This window comes from Piliocolobus tephrosceles, chromosome 5 (assembly GCF_002776525.5).
Source record: "Piliocolobus tephrosceles isolate RC106 chromosome 5, ASM277652v3, whole genome shotgun sequence".
In the NCBI taxonomy this organism is placed as follows: Eukaryota; Metazoa; Chordata; class Mammalia; order Primates; family Cercopithecidae; genus Piliocolobus; species Piliocolobus tephrosceles.
Genome location: NC_045438.1, coordinates 132,450,360 through 132,468,517, shown reverse-complemented (window position 1 = coordinate 132,468,517; position 18,158 = coordinate 132,450,360). Strand labels below are relative to the sequence as shown.

Genomic DNA, 18,158 nt, shown 5'->3' with positions numbered 1-18,158 from the left:
CCTTGGAAGACAGACACTGCCTGTTCTGTTCTGGGATGCTGTGGTGACTCCTGGGTCTCATTGATCCAACTCCTCTTCTTCTCCCACCTTTCCCTTCCTGGTCACAGTCAAGGTCAACACTAGCCCAGGCAGCACCTTGTGTACTAAGAAAATAGCACCCCTTCCTGGAGAACCAGACTACCAGCCACTGGAAAATTGTCATAATATACTGATTTTGTTAGAGTAAGATACTTGACTGACAACTGCTAGAAAACTACAAAGAACTTGCAAAGACTTGCATAAGTCTACGAATCGCCTACCTCCTCTGTGTGGCACTGTATCCTTGTATAGCGTAAACTCTGTACAACTGTACTCAGCCATCCGGAGACCACTCCAGCCCTATCCCATTCCTGAAAAAACAAGTATCAGTTGAACTTTCATACATAGAATGATGTTTCAAACACCCTTGTATCACCTCCCACTGGAGATTACATTTGTGAGCAGCAAAAGACTGCTCTTCTCTTTTGCTTCTCTTCTCTAGGGTAATGAAATGAACCCCCTAACTGGCTTTTGGTGTAACTTGAGATTTCCAGTTTCCATGCATTGGCTATAAAAGGCCTGGCTACTTGCTCAGGGCTGCCCAAGGTGTATGAACCTGTAAGGGTGATCCTTGGTGGAACTAAGGTTAGGGAAGTCCTAGATGGGGGACTCAGAAATGACAAATCTGTCCTTTTCCTAGGAAGCTGTGAGCCGTGAGAGAGAACTGGAGCTGGAATGGGAGAGAACCTGAGGATCCTGAGGCCAAGCCTGCTTCTCACTGCTGTCCGGCACACTCCCCTGACTCTAGGCCTTTTTTGAGGACCGGGGACAAGACCTACTGCCAGTCCCAGTGGTGCACAAGATCTGTTTCCCTTCCAGGGTGAGCATCTCAGCTTCCCTGCGATCCTTTCAACCCTTCCACTACCCTACTCTGGACAGACTGATGGACACCAGCACTGATTGGCGCTCATGGACCTTCCTCCCAGCCTTGAGCTTGCTTCTTTTTTTTTTTTTTTTTTTTTGAGACGGAGTCTCGCTCTGTCGCCCAGGCTGGAGTGCAGTGGCCAGATCTCAGCTCACTGCAAGCTCTGCCTCACGGGTTTACGCCATTCTCCTGCCTCAGCCTCCCGAGTAGCTGGGACTACAGGCGCCCGCCACCTCGCCCAGCTAGTTTTTTTTTTTTTTTTTTGTATTTTTTAGTAGAGACGGGGTTTCACCGTGTTAGCCAGGATAGTCTCGATCTCCTGACCTCGTGATCCGCCCGTCTCGGCCTCCCAAAGTGCTGGGATTACAGGCTTGAGCCACCGCGCCCGGCCCTGAGCTTGCTTCTTTGAGATAGGCCAGATCATTTCTAGTCTCCCCAGGATCCTGTCCAAGGGCAAAACTCTTGGGGGCCCAGCAGGACTGAGCCAACAACACACTCCCTCTTTCCTGTGGTGGCAGGAGCCCAAGTTCTATTGTTTGGTTTTTAATTCTCACAGTGTACTAATGGCTTGGCCTGAGCTGGTCACTGGAATCGCTGGCTGAAATTGCTCAGGCAGCCCAGGCATCGAGAGCTTTAGAGCTCCCTCGGGATTTTGTGGTGCTGCGGTGTTGAGATAGGCTGCCGTGGAGTCCTGGGTGGCTGTAGAGGAAGAAGGCCAAATGTCCCTCCCCTGCAGCCAACACAAATGAGGGCTGACTCTCTGTCTGCTGTTCACACCTCAGTGAAAATGTTCCATGAGGAAGACAACTTCAGCCTCAATTTTTCCAGCCTGTTCAGAAAATAATTGCCCCCCACCTCCTCAGAGAGTAGACAATCTCCAGTCCCCGCCAGGCCCCGCGAGGAAGCCCCAGCTGCCCACAGGCCTCAGGTACATTTGCTTACCAAATCCTGAAATGCAAAACCCAGAATGAATGGGTGGAGGACGATGCTAAACTGGCCTTAGGAGCCTGAGGATGCCATATGCAAATTTAAGCCTGGTGGGGTTGGGGATTTAGGGGCTTGGGGCTCAGCTGCAGCAACAGACCCCACTTAACATGGCCATTTCAGGGAATAAAATGTACCTTTGAGACCCTGAAAAGGGTCAAAGTCTCAGGGGTCTTGCATCCTCTGCCTACTCTGGTTGATCTGTGAGCAGACCAGTCAAAGGAAGCAGCTGGAGGTGCGTGCTAGGGGGAGACTGACCAGAGAGGCCCGCCTGGCCGCAGACCTTTCTTCCAGGAGTGGCCTCCATGTTTGCAGAAGCCTGAGGCCTGGGAACTAGGGGGAGGAGACTGTCCTCTTTTGCACAGCCCAGGAATGCTTGTTCCCTGGGACCCAAGGAAGACTCGACCTTAATCATAATTATTGTTTTAATTCAAAGTCTGTATTTAGAGCTCAGATGCTTTTAATGTCATTTATGTTAAAGTATTAATACATCCACTTGCATATTTCCCTTCACTTGGGTTAATTATTTTTCTTGTTTTGAGGTAATTAAAATAATTGTTGTTACATTAGTTTCAGAGTTGCCAGATAAAAGAGAGGACATTTTGTTAAATTTGAATTTCAGATAAATAATGAATAATTATTTAGTAGGAGTATGTCCTCAATATTGCAATTATTTATAATTTATCTGAAATTCAAATTTAACTGGGTCTCCTGTATTTTTATGTGCTAAATCTGGCAACCCAAACTAGTTTCTTTCTCCGTTTTCTCTTTTTTTTCCTAATCAACACGAGTGGATTGTTACATGTCAGCCACTGTGCTTTGAAACTGGGAGGCCTCGCTTGTACCTGGGGCAACACCAGAATGCTGTCTTTTTTTCCAGACAAGCACCTCTGACTGATACCCACAGCACAACCCCGCTGTAACCCAGCTAACACCTCCAGTTCACACCTCCAGTTCACACCTCCAGCTCAACCAGTTCTCAGCTGACCCCATTATCTCTAACTCACCCACTTAGGCTTCTGACTTCTCAGAGGGAGGGAATTAGGTTAATTATGTTGTGATGTTACTTGCCCACCTTTTTAAAGCCATGCAAAGCAGCAGGACCTCCGTGCACCTCAGTGCTCTTGTAAAAACCATCTGTATTGCTCTACATACTTGCCAGCACTTGGGGGAAAAAAACCAAAAGCATCTATGGTGGGAGTTGAGGGGCCCCACCCCTCCACAGCATGGTGCCCTACATTCATATTGGCACAAAAGCCCCATAACCAGTGGGGCCTGTGAGCATCCTGAGGGCAGGGATTGTGTCTTTTGTGTTTGTGTATTCCACACAGCACCAGAGCTGGTACATAGTAAGTGCTCAATAAACATTGGTTGAATAAATGAACTAATGGATAAGATCATAAGTGGAGGGAAGGGCACTAAAATAGGAGTTATCAGAGCCTGATCCTGGCTGGGTTCTGTCTGTATCTGGCTGTGTGACTGTGAACAAGGCGCTTCCCCACTCTGAGCCTCTGTTTCCTCATCTGTGAGAGGAGGATAATAATGTCGCCTCCTCCTGCTATCCTTGGAGCATTAGGGTGAGCCTTTGGGGACTGAGGAACAAATACTCATGTGTCACCTGAGAGAGGAGAAAGAACATCATCAATATCTGTCCCTGGAGACCACATTTTATGGACCAAAAACCTGGTGCTGTATTCTAACAATTTTTTATCTTGGCTCTGAGTGACAGAATTTAAGTACCAGATTTAGGGGACTAATAAGAGACAAGGTAGAATCAGTACTGCTCCTGATTTTCCTGGACATACTATGAACTGTCACATTGAGAGTCACTGAGTTGTAGAATGTCAGGTCTGGAGGGCAAGTATCTTGTCCTCAGGGTCACCCAGCCTGGGGGCAGCTAGACTAAAACCCAAGTCTTCTGACACCCAGGGCCCTGGACACTTTTTTTTTTACTGCATCAGCGAGCTGGCACTCCAAGGATGGGACACCTGGAGGGGATCCAGGCAGGGACAAGGAGGCCAACCTCCACAGCCTTGCAAGCACCAGACTATCATAGATGTGGCAGGTGGGTATCTGTCTTGCTTCCATGGTGAATAACCCAGATCACACCTTTGTGCAAGTTAATTTCTTTATTTGCTCAAATAACACAGTTCAAAAATGAGACTCAGATGCCAGCATCAGAAGCACATACCAAATACTTATAGGGCTTAAAGAACATCATTCCGAATAAGAAACTATGTACAAAAGGTTCCTGACCTTCATTTCATAACTTATTCTGACCCTTCATATTTGGGTGCTGTGATCGTGAACACTGCCTAAAACAAATCCACAAATAGCTCACCTCTCCCCCACTTCTCAGAAGCAGCAATAAAAACTAAATGGCTTTCCAGATAGGCTGAATTGAGCTTATGGAGCCGGTGCCTCAGGTTGGAGGCCAGTCCCATGTAAGCACCCAGGGCCTCTCTGCCCTAGGCTGCTCCTCCTCCCCAGTTCTACCCCATGGTGTGACAGCAGGTTCAACACGGCAATACCATGTCCCCAAGGGTCACAAGATCTCACTTGCCATCCAGGTTTAACCCACCCTTTCCCCCATGACCACATGTTCTGGGCAGTGTCCAAGGGCACTGGCTGTCGGTCTGTAGTCTTGTCCTTCCTGCACATAGATATGAACATGTGGCAAATTTCACGCCTGAGTCAAGCTGTTGAAACTGTTGAGTTGTACAGAAGGCAAAGCCTCTGGCACCCCCACACTTCACCTTTGTGCAAATACAAAAAACAGCCCTTTCTCAAGACGTGTTACTGCTACCAGCTGCAAAACTGTCATCATAAATCTACAAACACACAATGTCTAGGATATGAATAGCACCTCCTGGAGTATGGTGCTCTTGAGCAGTGCAGCCCTGTGCAACAATCCATGGCAGTCTAGCCCATTGAAGCCCTCCTCCACTTCCTGAAAACTACCCAAAAGAAGCTATAGTACATACATGGACATGGCACTAGGTAATTTTTAGAACTCTTCACACCCGTTTTCTCACTGACTCCTAGCCAATCCCATGAGATGGCAGAGGTGCAAGGTATCAGCTCCATTTCTCCAGTCACAGAATGTCAGGACACAGGGTTAGAAGGATTCTGAGAGACCAAGGGTCCGCAGTCTCTAGGTCTTTCCATCTGGGGCCTGCAGAGTTCCTGGGAGGCATCTGCAAGTCCATATGAGCATGAAGAACTGCTGGTCAACTGAAGAAATGATGGGATACACTTCGATGCACATCTGCTCGGATGCATGTAAATGTTCTGGTTGGAAATTAAATAAAAATTTAGTTTAAAAACTAGACTCGGTTAAAACAAACATCGGAGAAAATATCAGTAGGCCTTCTGGGTGGGATCCTAGACTCCAAATTCTGGAGAGGAGTGGGGATGTGTGGAGGGTCACGCAGCAATTCTGGGGTAGGTCCAGCAGGTGGAACCCTGGTCTCCTCACTCCCAGTCCAGTGCTGATTTCCCCAGACATGGCCTCTGTGTCTTGCCTTGTGGAAGAATGCTTTGTGCTTCTCAGATACTAGGGTATGGACACAGAATGGTTGTCTGCTCTTGTCTTCCATCACGTTTGTGAAGCAGGGATTGGGACATCACAGAGCATCTTCAGGGTCTCCTGGCTAAAGCTGCAAACCATTCAGCTAGTTCAAGGGAATCTGAGTGCAAGATACAGCTTTCAATCTGGACTTTGAATCTCAGGACTTGTGATGTCCTGGGAAGAGAAAAAGAACATAGATACTAGCCACAGCTCAATTATTTATGGGTTCACTCTGGAAACAACAGACTTCCCATTATCCCATTGACACCCCACCCCAGCCTCCATCTCTGGGTCTTTGCTCTTGCAACACCTCCTGCTGACATGGCTCTCCTGATCCTTTCTCCCCAGACAGCCTCCCCATTCTCAAAGGTCAAAATCAGCACCTTCCCCTCCTGGAAGGCTCCCAGGACCAACTTGCTTCATGGGCCTCAGTTACCACTCATTTGGCATTTGGCTGCTATTTAATTTTGTCATCAAACAGTTGTCTTTTCCATTGGCAGATGAAGCTTTTGAAGGCAGAACCTTCCACAGAGCCTCACAGCACTTCGCACAACTAAGCACATAGGAAGGTGTCAGTAGCTACCAGTTAAATGAATGAATGAATGAATGGTTAGTAAAACCAGAAGAGGGAGTCAGGGCAACTGAGGATGTCAGAACTGATGTTTCTATAGTATCTTTCACGAATAACTCAGATCAACCTGTAAGCTATTACCTAACCCACCCTACAGGGCAAATTATCTGTAACATTCCTATTCTCTCAGAGAAGACAGGGAGGCCAAGAAGAGAGACAGGTCTATGGTAAGGAGGATTTCCCACCAGGAAGATGAGCCAACGTAGAGCAGAGCATTCAAATGACAAGATACAACTTATCATGAAATAAGCCAGCTCTCTTGAGAGACTTTTCAAATGGCTTCTAAAGGTAATTCCAAGAAAGACAGAAGTGTTTCGGGTGATAGTAGCATCATCGCAGAAGGGTCTGGTTTCCCAGGGGACCACTTGGATGTAGAAGTTCTGGTCCTGTTGGTCCAACACCAGCAAACAGAACATTTCATTCCTCTAAAGTCACACCTTCATTCAGTGGCTTCTGCACTGTGGATCTGGGTCAAATGTTTGTAAGCAGGTTATGTTAAGTGAATTAGAAAAGGATGAAGAAATCTTTATCAGAGTCCACCAGAAAAATAGGAGAGATCAGAATTTTTAAAAAATCAGGCCAGGTGTGGTGGCTCATGCCTGTAATCCCAGCATGAACCTTGGCCTTGGGAGGCCAAGGTGAGAAGATTGCTTGTGGCCAGGAGTTCAAAACCAGCCTGGTCAACATAGTGAGAACCCATCTCTATACAAAAAAATAAATAAATAAAAAATAAGTCAGCTAGGCATGGTGGCATGCACCTGTAGTCCCAGCTACTTGAGAGGCTGAGGTGGGAGGCTCATCTGAGCCCAGGAAGGTTGAGTCTACAATGAACAGTGATTATACCATTGCACTCTAACCTGGGTGACAGAGCAAGACCCTGTCTCAAAAAAAAAAAAAAAAAAAAAAAATCAGTGACAAGCATCATCTCTGAAGGGAATATCTCAGAGACTTGGAGGAGGGGAAATTATTAGGAAAAGCATAAATGCACTCAGAACAGTGAAGGTGACGTCAGGAGAGAGGCTGTTCACTAAGCAACCAAGGCCAGGTCAGTGAGTGATCACCTCCTGGAAGCCTTCCAGAACGAACAGCCCATGGAGCCTTCTTGTCTACCTCAGCCACCCCTTATTTGATAGATAACCTTAGTTTATTATTTACATTTTATGACAGCCTAGAATTGAGAAGGCAAGCAACAAAGCCCACAAAATAATAACAAGGCAAGCTAAGATCATAGCCCGTCCAATATGCCATTCTATCAAAAAAGCATGGAAATGTACATGTAATTGAAGACTAAAGCCAAATAAAGAAGATGCTAATTATGGAGTAAAATCAGTGAGGTTTCAGAAAAGAAAAAGGTCGTCATGGTTTAAAATTGTCTCAGAAGGCCTCAGTGAGGAGGTGGCATTTGAGATAGACCCCAAAATTCTGAACTGAGCAGGGGAGGGGAGAGGAGAATAAATAGATCCCACTGGAGGCCAACTGTGAGCCTGCTGTCACTTATGCCACATCGCCATTGTCTTCCCCGCCCTCTCTCACCGGCTGGTCCTCCCTGTATGGGAACCGGGTGCAATTGTAGTGGTCTCTTAGGCCCATGAGGATGCACATGGCGTGGCTGTTGTTGCCAGCAAATTTGTTAGCTAAGCTAACATCAAACTGGTAGAGTCTCCTGGTGCAGTTCCTGTCCAGCTTAGAGGAGTGGGCCACCTGGCTGTGCAGGGTGGCTACCAGCTTGCTGAGGGAGGAGTCCGAGAACTCATAAAAAAACCTCTTAAAGCTGGGGTGGCGCCTGATCTGCAAGCGGAAATGAAAGCAGGTCATTAGTGTTGCTGGCAGTATCCCTCCCACCAACTGCCCCTCCTGCAACTCCATGCAGCCAGGTGGGGCACCTCCTCATCCCTGGCATGAGCTCCGCTTGTTACATCCCTCCACTGCCCCTAGCCTCTCAGAATCTGTTCTGCAAGGTCCAGCTCAAAGCAGCAGGACAAAGTAGAGGGCAAGGATGGAAGTACAGGTCTTTAGACTCAGATAATTCAGAAGCAAACACCCCACAGATCCTTCTCATCTACCCTAGCCACTCCTTATTTGACAAGTAATCTTACTTTATTATTTAAATGTATGACAGTCTAGAATTGGGATGCCTGAGTTGCACTTACTAGGTGTGTGAGCCTCTGGTCATCTGTAAAATGTAAAATATCCACCCAGCCCCAGGATTGCTGGGGGGGATTGGAGGGGGAATGAAATGAGAGAGTTTACAGAAACAATTTAGTGCCGAGTAGATGTTAGAGGAATTTTAGTTCCTTCTAAGCCTCCTCCAACAAGCTCCTTTCTGTTAATAACTAAATGAGTTCCCCAGAGGCAGACCCAGACACAAGGACTTGGGTACAGGATTTTATTCATTAAATGATCCCAGGAAATGCTGATGGGAGAAGGAGACCTGGAACAAGAATGGGAAGGCGGCCCAAGGGGTGGCAACTGGAAGCCAGCTGAGAACACGTTCCTCAGTTATACCCCATAAAAGCGAGGGAGCGAGGGTCTCTATCCACCGATTCCCACCACCCATTGGTTGAGGGCTGCTCATGGGGAAGTGGAGGCTGTTAATTGCGCCCCCAACATGGGTTGCAAAATGGCCCTGTGTCCTCAGGCACAAGGAGGCAGGAGCTGGCAGCTGGACGGGCCAGTGTGCACTCTGGTGGTGAAGAGAAGCACCCAGAGCGTCCGCTATGCTGATTACTCATCTTTAACCTGACCTCTTCACATGTGATCTGTGTTTGTCTCTCCCAATAGACTGTGTTTTCCAAGGGTGGGGAACCTTCTGTTATAGACTGCCTATCAGGTGAGGAAAATCAACAAGCTTGAAAGAATGGGAGACCAGATAAATGCTGAAAGGCGTGGCAAGACCAAGAGTGAACCCGGAGACCACAGAGAGTGAATCGGCTGGGTGGGTGGGGCCAGGTGCGGGCGGGGGAGGCTTCTAAGGACGGGGGACATGAGCCGAACTTTAATAGCTGATTTGGACAGGAGTGGTCCTGGCTGGGGCAGGGAGGCCACACGAGCATTGTGTTATTTTAAACAGTTCCCTCATCTGCTACATGTCTGGCACTTTCTACATATGCACTAAGCTTGGTCAAGGAGGTAATCATCTCTCATTTTGGAGAAGAGGAAACCGAGACTCAGAAAGGTGAAGGGACATGCTCAAAGTTGCCCAGAGGTGCAGACTTGGGGATGGAACCCAGGTCTCAGCTGTGGGTAGATGAGGCCCTGGGGTTGGCCTGGGGAGGGCTGAGTGGTGCTCACCTGCTGCCCTAGTTGGCCATCCACTTCTTGGAGAAGCTCCACAAGCTTCTGGATGATGATCTCCTCTAAGGAAAAGAAAGGAGGATTGAGTGACTGTCGACTGGGTGATGCCCAGTTCCCTTCCAAAAACAAAGTGCTGCAACGACACATCCACCTGGGAAAGACAGTATTTTCTCTCTAAAACCCAGCACACACATTAGTTAGGATGGACCAAGACAATTCTTGCCTTAAACTAGAGCTGGAGTGTGAGAGCCTTGTTTGGGTTCCCTTTATAGAAACAGACGGACTTTGGCTTGCTGGGCCTCACCTGTAACCACATTCAGCTTCATTTGATAGGTGGGAAACTGAGGCCTCCCAGTGTCCCTTGTCTAGGCTACAGAGTAGCACAGTCAAGAATGGGAGTTTGGATGAGGAGCAGCACATCAGAATGCAGGGAGGGGACATGCCAGGGCTACTGACCCATTAGGAATGCACCCGTCCACTTGGGTTCTAAGCAGCGATGTGCCAGGGCCTGCTCATACTAAGTTCACTGTAAATATTCAGGAAATTTGTGGACTAGTTGTCTTGTTTTATTTTAGACAGAGTCTCGCTCTGTCACCCAGGCTGGAGTGCAGTGGCGCAATCTCGGCTCACTGCAACCTCTGCCCCCTGGGTTCAAGCGATTCTCCTGCCTCAGCCTCCTGAGTAGCTGGGATTACAGGTGCCCACCACCATGCCAGGCTAATGAATTTGTGGACTAGTTGTTACAAACTGTTAGCAGCTTGAAATCAGCCACAGTAAAAATATTTATGCCATGGAAATCTGCAAATGCTACAAAGTAGGGCATCCTCCTCCCGATGGAGAGCATGTTTGCCAGCACACCGCTGCTTACGAGACCTGGAGCAAGCTAGGAATTTCATAGGAAACGTTCAGGCAAATGACTGGGAGGTGTTAATTACATCCCACAGGATAGACAGGTGTCCTCTACCTGCAACTCTGCCCCAACAGCCCCAGTTTAAGGCCAAGCCTGTGCCCTCGGCCCCATCCTAGAGTCTCCTGGGGTCTTTGCCTGCTGCCTTCCCCATTCCTTCCTCAGAACCCTCCCCTATTCAGCCTGTGAACTCCATGTGGAAGAGAAGCTCCCGGGAAGCTGTCCAGGTAAGCGCAGGGGTGGTACTGACTAGATTCACATGTTCCATTCGGCTGAGGTGCACCTTCTGGCGTGTGGCCTCTGGCCTCGGAAGGTGCTTCTGAGATCACAACTGGCTCCCCTTCTGCGGGCAGGGGCTCCTGGCCCGCGAGATCTTCTGGATCTAGGGCAAAAAAGAGTTGTTGAGTGTTTTGCAGAGAGCTGAATCTAGTTCCTGACAAGATGTTCGGAGGCATGGGCATCAGTGGGGGCTGGTTTCCAGGCTCCTCAGTGAGTTTCCTGTCCCCAGCTCTGCCGCAGAGGAGTTCGTGGTGCACTCCTGGCCTTCTCCAGAAACCTGACTTTTGCCCACCAACCCTTTCTGCCTCCTCAGTCTGGGAGGGGCTCAGTTAAAACAGGTGTGCCAACAGGGCCCACAAACGAACCCTTTCCCTCTGCCAGGTTTTCTGGGTCCCTTAGCCTGTCTGAACCTCACTTTCTCCAAGTGTTAAGTGGGAGTGATAAGATTGACCTCACAGGGCTGCGAGCAGGTTAAATGAGATAATATGTGTGCAAGTAGCACGTAGTAGGCACTCTGTGATGTCAGGGGAATTACTGTACACCAGTGGCCCTCATGCTTTGGTGGAGTGAAAAAACAGGCCCACACCATCTCCTACTTCGTCAAACCCAGGTCTCTGTGCTTTTCTATGAGCTGGCCAGGTGATTCTGATGCACAGCGGCACGGATCTCCCACCACGTTTGTTGTTAAGTGTTTGCATGTGGAGAGGGAGGTGAGGGCATGTGCTGTGAGCAGGGGCTACTGGGGGTGGGGTCCTGCTGGCACCTGGCCCCTCACCTCTCCCCACATTTCCACACCCCCCACTCCGCTCAGCAAGGAAATAAGCAGGGCTTTCAGCAACAGTGGACATCCCCCACTATGCCAGCCTGTCAGCGACAGACAGGCCACACAGCAGCCCTGCCCAAGAGGAAGCCTCTGTTACCATGGCAACACCAGGCCTGCTCACCAAGGCTGCTGGAGGTGGAGGGCCGATGGCCACCGACACACAGGGGCAGAAAGCTGGGCCTCTTGGGCCGTCGGGCCTCCGGGCTGGCAGCCCCTGCTGCACCCGGTCTCCTGGGTTCCTTGGAGCTGTGTTTCTTATGGTAAAACGCTCTCCTGAAGCTCGACTTTTTTTCTAAAGATTTCCTTCTGCAGTGTGGGGCTGGGTTTTCTATACCCACCTCTTCCTCCTGGACTTGAGGTTGCTGTGGGGGAGATGAGAGAAACTGAGTCAGGGCCCCTGACCTTGAGGAGATCTCAGGTGAGCTGGGGAAAGAGACTCACGGCGGGCTAGGAGGCATTGCCCGGAGAAGAGTGGTTGATGCTCAATGCTGGGGAAATATGTGTGGTCTGGAGGGGGCTGGGGAAGCTTCAAGGAGAGACTGGGTCCTGGTGCAGTGGCTTATGCCTATAATCCCAGCATTTTGGGAGGCTGAGGCAGGTGGATCACCAGGGGTCAGGAGTTCGAGACCAGCCTGGCCAATATGGTAAAACCCTGTCTTTACTAAAAACACACAAATTAGCTGGGTGTGGTGGCGCATGCCTGTAGTCCCAGCTACTCAGGAGGCTGAGGCAAGAGAATCACTGGAGCCCAGAAGGTGGAGGTTGCAGTGAGCCGTGATCGAGCCACTGTGCTTTAGCTTGAGCGACAGAGCAAGACACCATCTCCAAAAAAAAAAGAGGGACGGGAGTAGGGCTTTGGCAGGACACAGAAGAGTGCGGCAAGGACAGGGAAGGCAGGGTTGGGGAGCCCACAGTGAGGTCAGGGTTAGGTGGGGAGCGTCTTCCTCACCTCCTTCCCCCGCTGTTCTTCTGAATCTTGGAGCATGGAAATGATCTTCTGAATGAATTCTTCTGAAAAAGATCAACAGGCATGGTTACACTTCAGTGCTAGAAAAGCTCTTCTGTGGTCAGTCTTCATTTCCTAATGCCCTGGTGGTTCCCTGGGTGATTCTCCAGGGGGCTAAGGAGCTGCCAGAGGTGGCCTGAGGGCGGAGCTGGTTTCATGGGATACACATTCACTTTACCGATGAGGGCCTCTAAACAGACGCCCAGGAGGAGCCCCTCAGGGCCATCTGGAAAGGTCCCTTCCCTATAGGTGCCCTCACTCTGCACCTTCTCCCTGTCCAGGCAGAATCCCCCTTCAAGGCATATTTTCTATGAAAAGCAAACAAGGCAGAATGGCAGGGGGTAGGGGGCAGAGATCTTTCCAGGTCTTTTCAGACCTGCCAGTGATTTTATATATACATATATATATATATATATATATTTCTAGGCCTGGCTCTGCCAATGGTAGAATAATAATTACAGCGATGGCAGCTGCCATTAGCTGAGCTTCCGTCCTAAGGCTCCTACCCTTCTCCCTATCCTCTTTACTTCTGAGCTCTGCTCTCAAGCTGGGTCACCCAACAATGACAATAAGGGCAGCAAATGGCACCTAACACGTATTAGCCACTGTCTAGGACAGGGGCTGTCCTAAATGCTGCTGACAATTCTAGAAAGTAGGTACTTGCTGTCCCCATTTCACAGATGAAAAAACTGAGACCAGAGATGAAGTAACTTGCCCAAGTCCACACGGCTCAAAGAGGTCAGAGCCCAGACTCAAACCCAGGTCCATGAGATCACCCCATTGTCTGAGCACTTGTTGTGGGCCTCCCATTGCCTCCTGTCTGCCTCATCAGGGCGAGCACCAACACGATTGCCATTTATCGAGGTTCAGTCAGGCAGCCTGGCTTGGACCTGGGCTCTGGGCTCCAAGCTGCCTCCCAGCCTGCTGTACTTAAAGGGAGGTCTGGACAGGTCACTGCCTCTCTCCAGCTCAGTGTCTCTTTGCAAGTGGGGGAGTCAGAGCAGAAATTTTGCAAGGGGTGTCTGAGAAAAGGAGAGGAGTACTGACTGTATTCCGAGGCTCTGTCCAGCTGAAGCTCCTCTCCAGGTCCCCAGCTCTCTGATGGGGTGGGAAGCACGAAGGGACCTGCAGCCCCAGCCTCTGTAGATGGGGCCTCCTGGACTTCAGGCTCTTCCAAGCCTGAGAAGCAGAAGGAAAAACGGGGTGTGTTTTGTCCGTCGGCAGCTGTCAACTATGCACAAAAGCTAGCACAGACTCTAAAGTGGGTTCCGGGGCTGGATCACACTAAGGCCTTATGGGGCTGGAAGACAGCTGCTGGGCAGGGCCGTGTCTCTGATTTACTGGCCCAGACCAAGTTCCCTTATCCCTTTGTGCTTCCATAGAACTGGCTTTCCTGGGCTTTGTTGCCCTCTCCTCCCTCCACCATTTTGACTTGATCCACAAGTTGAATAGTAGAGGCCTGTCATGTCCCATGACATGAATCAATGAATCACAGCCAGAATCCCCCTGCATGAAAATATCTCCCACGTGGCCTGAAATTCCCCTCTTTGGTGTTAAGCATCACCCCTGCTTTCTAAGATGTAAAGTCTCCTGGCCAGGATGACCTAACAGGATGGCCTGTTCTCCCTGATGCCCAGGAAGAAATGACTCGTCTGATCCTTTCCCCCTCTAGCTCTGGCCCCATCATCCATGGGCCACGTGACCTTGAACACATTGTTTTACCTCCGAAAGCCTCAGTCCCTTCATCTGTGAGGTGGGAATAATAGTTGTACTTCATCTGATGGCTGTGAGGACTGATTGAGTTATAGATATGCAGCAGGGAAATGTCTCACTTTACAGGTGAAGAAACTGAGGCACAAAGATGGGGAATGACATAGACAATATGCTAGAACCCAGGTCTCCTGCCTCCCCTGCTCCAGCTCCTTCCTGTACACACTACTCCCCTCCCTGCCAGGGCGCAGAAGCTGAGGCAGCCAAGAAATGTGGATGGTTGGGGAATCACGGAACATAATTTCCATCAAGGGCTTATTGGGGTTGCCTAGACCTCGCTGAGGTTTTGTGTGTGGAGGTGACCTGCTGGCATTCTTTCTCTCTTCCCACAGTCATCCTCACACCGCTCAGGGCAGAGTGCAAAAGTCAGACCAGGCGCAACGCAATAAAGTGGCCAATTCCATCCCCCGGGAAGGTTCCAGAGCTGGAGGCAGCTGCAGGGTTGCTATGGCAACTGCAGAGCCTGCTCACCATAGCTGCTGGAGATGGAAGGCCGATGGCCACCAACACACAGGGGCAGAAAGCTGGACTTCTTGGGTGGCCGGGCCTCTGGACTGGAAACATCTGCGGCCCTCCTCTTGGCCTCCTCGGAGCCGTGTTTCTTAAGAGAAAAGGTGCTCTTGAGGCTTGTCTTTTTCTCTTGGGATTGCTTCCTAACAGCTAGTGCTGGGTTTGGCAGGGCCACCCCCGGCTGTGAGATCAGACATTGCTGTTGGGGAGAGGAGAAAAACTGAGTCAGGTTCATGACATTGAGGAGAGGGGGAAAGCTCTCTGGATGCAAAGTGAAGAGTAGCCAAGCTGCAGGATGGCCCCAGGAGAGGGGAGGCAGCAGAGGCCAGAGCAGGGGGAGGGCTGACTTCTGAAGCTGCAGAAGGAGGCTTCAGGGAAGGAAGGGACTAGAGCCCGGCCTGTAAGGACAGGTGGAGCTTGACAGGAGGAGGAGAAGGCAGACAGCCCCTGGAGACCTGCAAAGTTTACTCCTCACCTCTTCTTCCCACTGGTCTCCCACTCTTTTGAGCAATTCCACAATCATCTGAATGATAGCATCCTCTGGAAGAAAGCAAATGCATCTGGTTTTTCTTTCTAAATGCACAGACAACTCCTTCTAAATTACCGTCTTGGACAGTTCTCTTAAACAACTCTTTAGGCCACACAGTGGAGGGAAAGCGCCACATCCCCGGGGCAGGTCCTTCTGAGAGAAGGCTGGAAGATCCACGGGGAAGGCACTGAGTCAAACCATGACACTTCATGCAGGAAATTTCAGGTCAGCCCTTTAGGCATTCAACTTGTGCCCCACTGTTTCCTCTGAAAGTCACAGATCTCGGAACATCTACTTTGGGTTCAGTAAGCTGTGTGACCTTGAATAAGTTTCTTAATCTCTCTGGGCCTTTATCTCTCCCAGTGAAATGTGGGTCATAATCTTTGTCCTGCCTCCCCCAGAAGGCTGTCAGGCTGTCATATAAGGGACTGGGCTTGAGAACACTTTGCAAGGCTAATGCTGATCTTCCAACCTGCAAAATTCCAGTGGGAAAATGGTGGATACCTGGCCTCACTAAGGTGGAGGATGAAAGGACATCAGCAAGCATGACACAGAGAGAGCCTGCCATGCTGATGCCTCAGCTACACCCCCATGTCTGCACAGAGAAGCCACTGACGATGGAAATGGTTTCCTTTGATACTCCGGTCAGCCTTTTCAAGGACAATGTGCCCACACTGTCCTCTGATAGGTACCAGCTGATGAGTTTACATGAAAAGAGATGCAAACAAGGTTCCCTGTTCTGAGGCTGTCTGTGGGTTTGCCTTTTTTTTTTTTTTTTTTAACTCCTAACTTCCCTCTCTCACTTCCCTCTCACTTATAAATTGTTTGGCTTTTGTTGCTTGACTCAGCTACCAGCTGGTTCCCTCTCATGTAAGAAAACAATTAGCTGCAAAATGACTAACTCAATACCTTTTAGTTATTCTTTGACACATGTATAGCTCCTTCATTTCACATATGATAAAATATGCTCATCTTTTTTACAGGGAATTAGATGAATAGGAGATTATTCTCGATTTATTAGGAGCACTCTTGGTATTGTGGTTTTGTGTGAGACTGTACTTATTTTTTGGAGATACATGTTTAAGTATTTAGGGATGAAGCATGATTTACTCCAAAATGATTCAGCAACAAAATGATACGCACACAAAGCAAACTGGCAGAGTGTAAACAACTATGAGTATACAAGTTGTGGCAGAGTGTAAACAACTGTGAGTATACAAAGCATTGAACTATACTTTTCACTCTTCTATATATTTTTTAAAGTAAAATACATTTTAAAAGACTAAGAAAAGTTCCATTTTCATTAACACATAAGGCAGAAGCGTTTGCCAGCAGCCTTTCCAATTCCCTAGCTTCCCTTCTGTGAAATTCTAAAATAAGCAAACGTGGCCAGAAGCACCAAAAGAGGCAAGAAAGGCCAGTGCATGTATTTTGAGAGCCACCATCCAAGGTCTCAGTAATCATTCAGAACAATCCATCTCATTCAGTAACAGCCACCTCAGTCAGAGGCAAAAAGGTCACTAGAGATTCCGACTCACTATCAGGCTTTTTGAGCTCCTCTTCTTGCTGGTGACCTGTGGCGTGGGGAGAAACATCCAAAGCTCCAGCACCATCCACTTTGATGACGAAGGAGTGGCAATCAGAATCTTCCCCACCTGGAATAGAGATGAAAGCAAACGGGTATGTAGGTGTGTATGTGCGTGTGTCAGTGACATTCTCCCGACTTTGTTCATCAACACAAGAAAACAGCACAGAATTCATAGTGCAACAGGCACTGCTGCAGCCTGCTCTAGGCCTAACTTAAAAATCAGAAACCCACTAAGGTTTTTATTTGAGAAGAGGCTACTTCCACCAAGACACCTCTCTTGCTAACCCCCTCCCCGCAAATCCTCAATCTTCTCCCCATCATAAACACCGAGTTTTGAGTGCCGCAAGGCAGAGCCCCCCTCCCTCTAGGTGCCAGTGGGTATTCAGCTCCAGAGCCTTGCGAGGCAGAATAGGAAGGCACCTTGGGAGCCAGCACCCTCATTTACTTGTGGGGAATCAAAAGTTCCAGAGGGAGCAGCTCAAGCTCAAGGTCACACAGCAAGTTTACTCCTGATGGAGCCAAGTCTAGAACCAAGACCTGGAAGCAGCAGCCAGAAGCACATAGGCACCAGTGGGGTGGGAGTAGGGCTTCCCTCCCCGTCTGACTCCCTGCCTTCTTATTTCTCCTAGGTCTATGCTCCTGAAACTAGAGGAGTTGGCAATAACAGCTATTGTGCACTGAGCACTTTCCTTGTGGGCTGTGGCCACTCCATGAGAGAGTAACTATTTATCTTCATTTTATCCATGAAAAAAGTTGAGGCTCAGAGAGGAAACCTGCCTCCCTGGGCCACACAGCTTGTGAATGGCGGCACTGCGAGTGGTTTTCCCTGGAGCGCTCAGCTGTGATGCTGTTCTACCTCAAAGAAATGTCACAGTGGGCCAGGTGTGGTGGCTCACACCTGTAATCCCAGCATGTTGGGGGGCCACGGCCCGTGGATCACTTGAGTCCAGGAGTTCAAGGCCAGCCTGGCCAACATGGTGAAACCCTGTCCCCACTAAAAAACACAAAATTAGCCAGGCATGGTCGCAGGCACCTGTAGTCCCAGCTACTCGGGAGGCTGAGGCAGGAGAACGTCGTGAACCCGGGAGGCGGAGCTCGCAGTGAGCCGAGATCCGGCCACTGCACTCTAGCCTGGGCGGCAGACAGAGACTCCGTCAAAAAAAAAAAAAACAAGCAAGCAAGCAAGCGAGAAAGGAAAAGATAAAGAATGGAAGAGAGAGAGAAAGAAAAGAAAAGAGAGGAAGAAGAAGGAGGAGGAGGAGAGGAAGGAAGGAAGGAAGGAAGGAAGGAAGGAAGGAAGGAAGGAAGGAAGGAAGGAAGGAA

General features: G+C 49.3%; 1 protein-coding gene across 1 annotated transcript in view; it reads right to left on the bottom strand.

Annotated features, from left to right (window-relative positions):
* Positions 1-4,037: 4,037 nt before the first annotated feature.
* BNIP5 (BCL2 interacting protein 5) overlaps positions 4,038-18,158 on the bottom strand; it is a 21,058-nt gene continuing 6,937 nt past the window's right edge. The window contains exons 3-12 of the mRNA XM_023213096.3: positions 16,786-16,902; positions 15,194-15,258; positions 14,680-14,917; positions 13,486-13,617; positions 12,382-12,443; positions 11,554-11,794; positions 10,581-10,712; positions 9,421-9,485; positions 7,663-7,917; positions 4,038-5,672 (exon numbers count right to left, since the gene is read on the bottom strand). Coding sequence (XP_023068864.1) covers positions 5,637-5,672; positions 7,663-7,917; positions 9,421-9,485; positions 10,581-10,712; positions 11,554-11,794; positions 12,382-12,443; positions 13,486-13,617; positions 14,680-14,917; positions 15,194-15,258; positions 16,786-16,902 — 1,343 coding nt within the window. The 3' untranslated portion in view covers positions 4,038-5,636. The remainder of the gene's footprint in view (positions 5,673-7,662; positions 7,918-9,420; positions 9,486-10,580; positions 10,713-11,553; positions 11,795-12,381; positions 12,444-13,485; positions 13,618-14,679; positions 14,918-15,193; positions 15,259-16,785; positions 16,903-18,158) is intronic.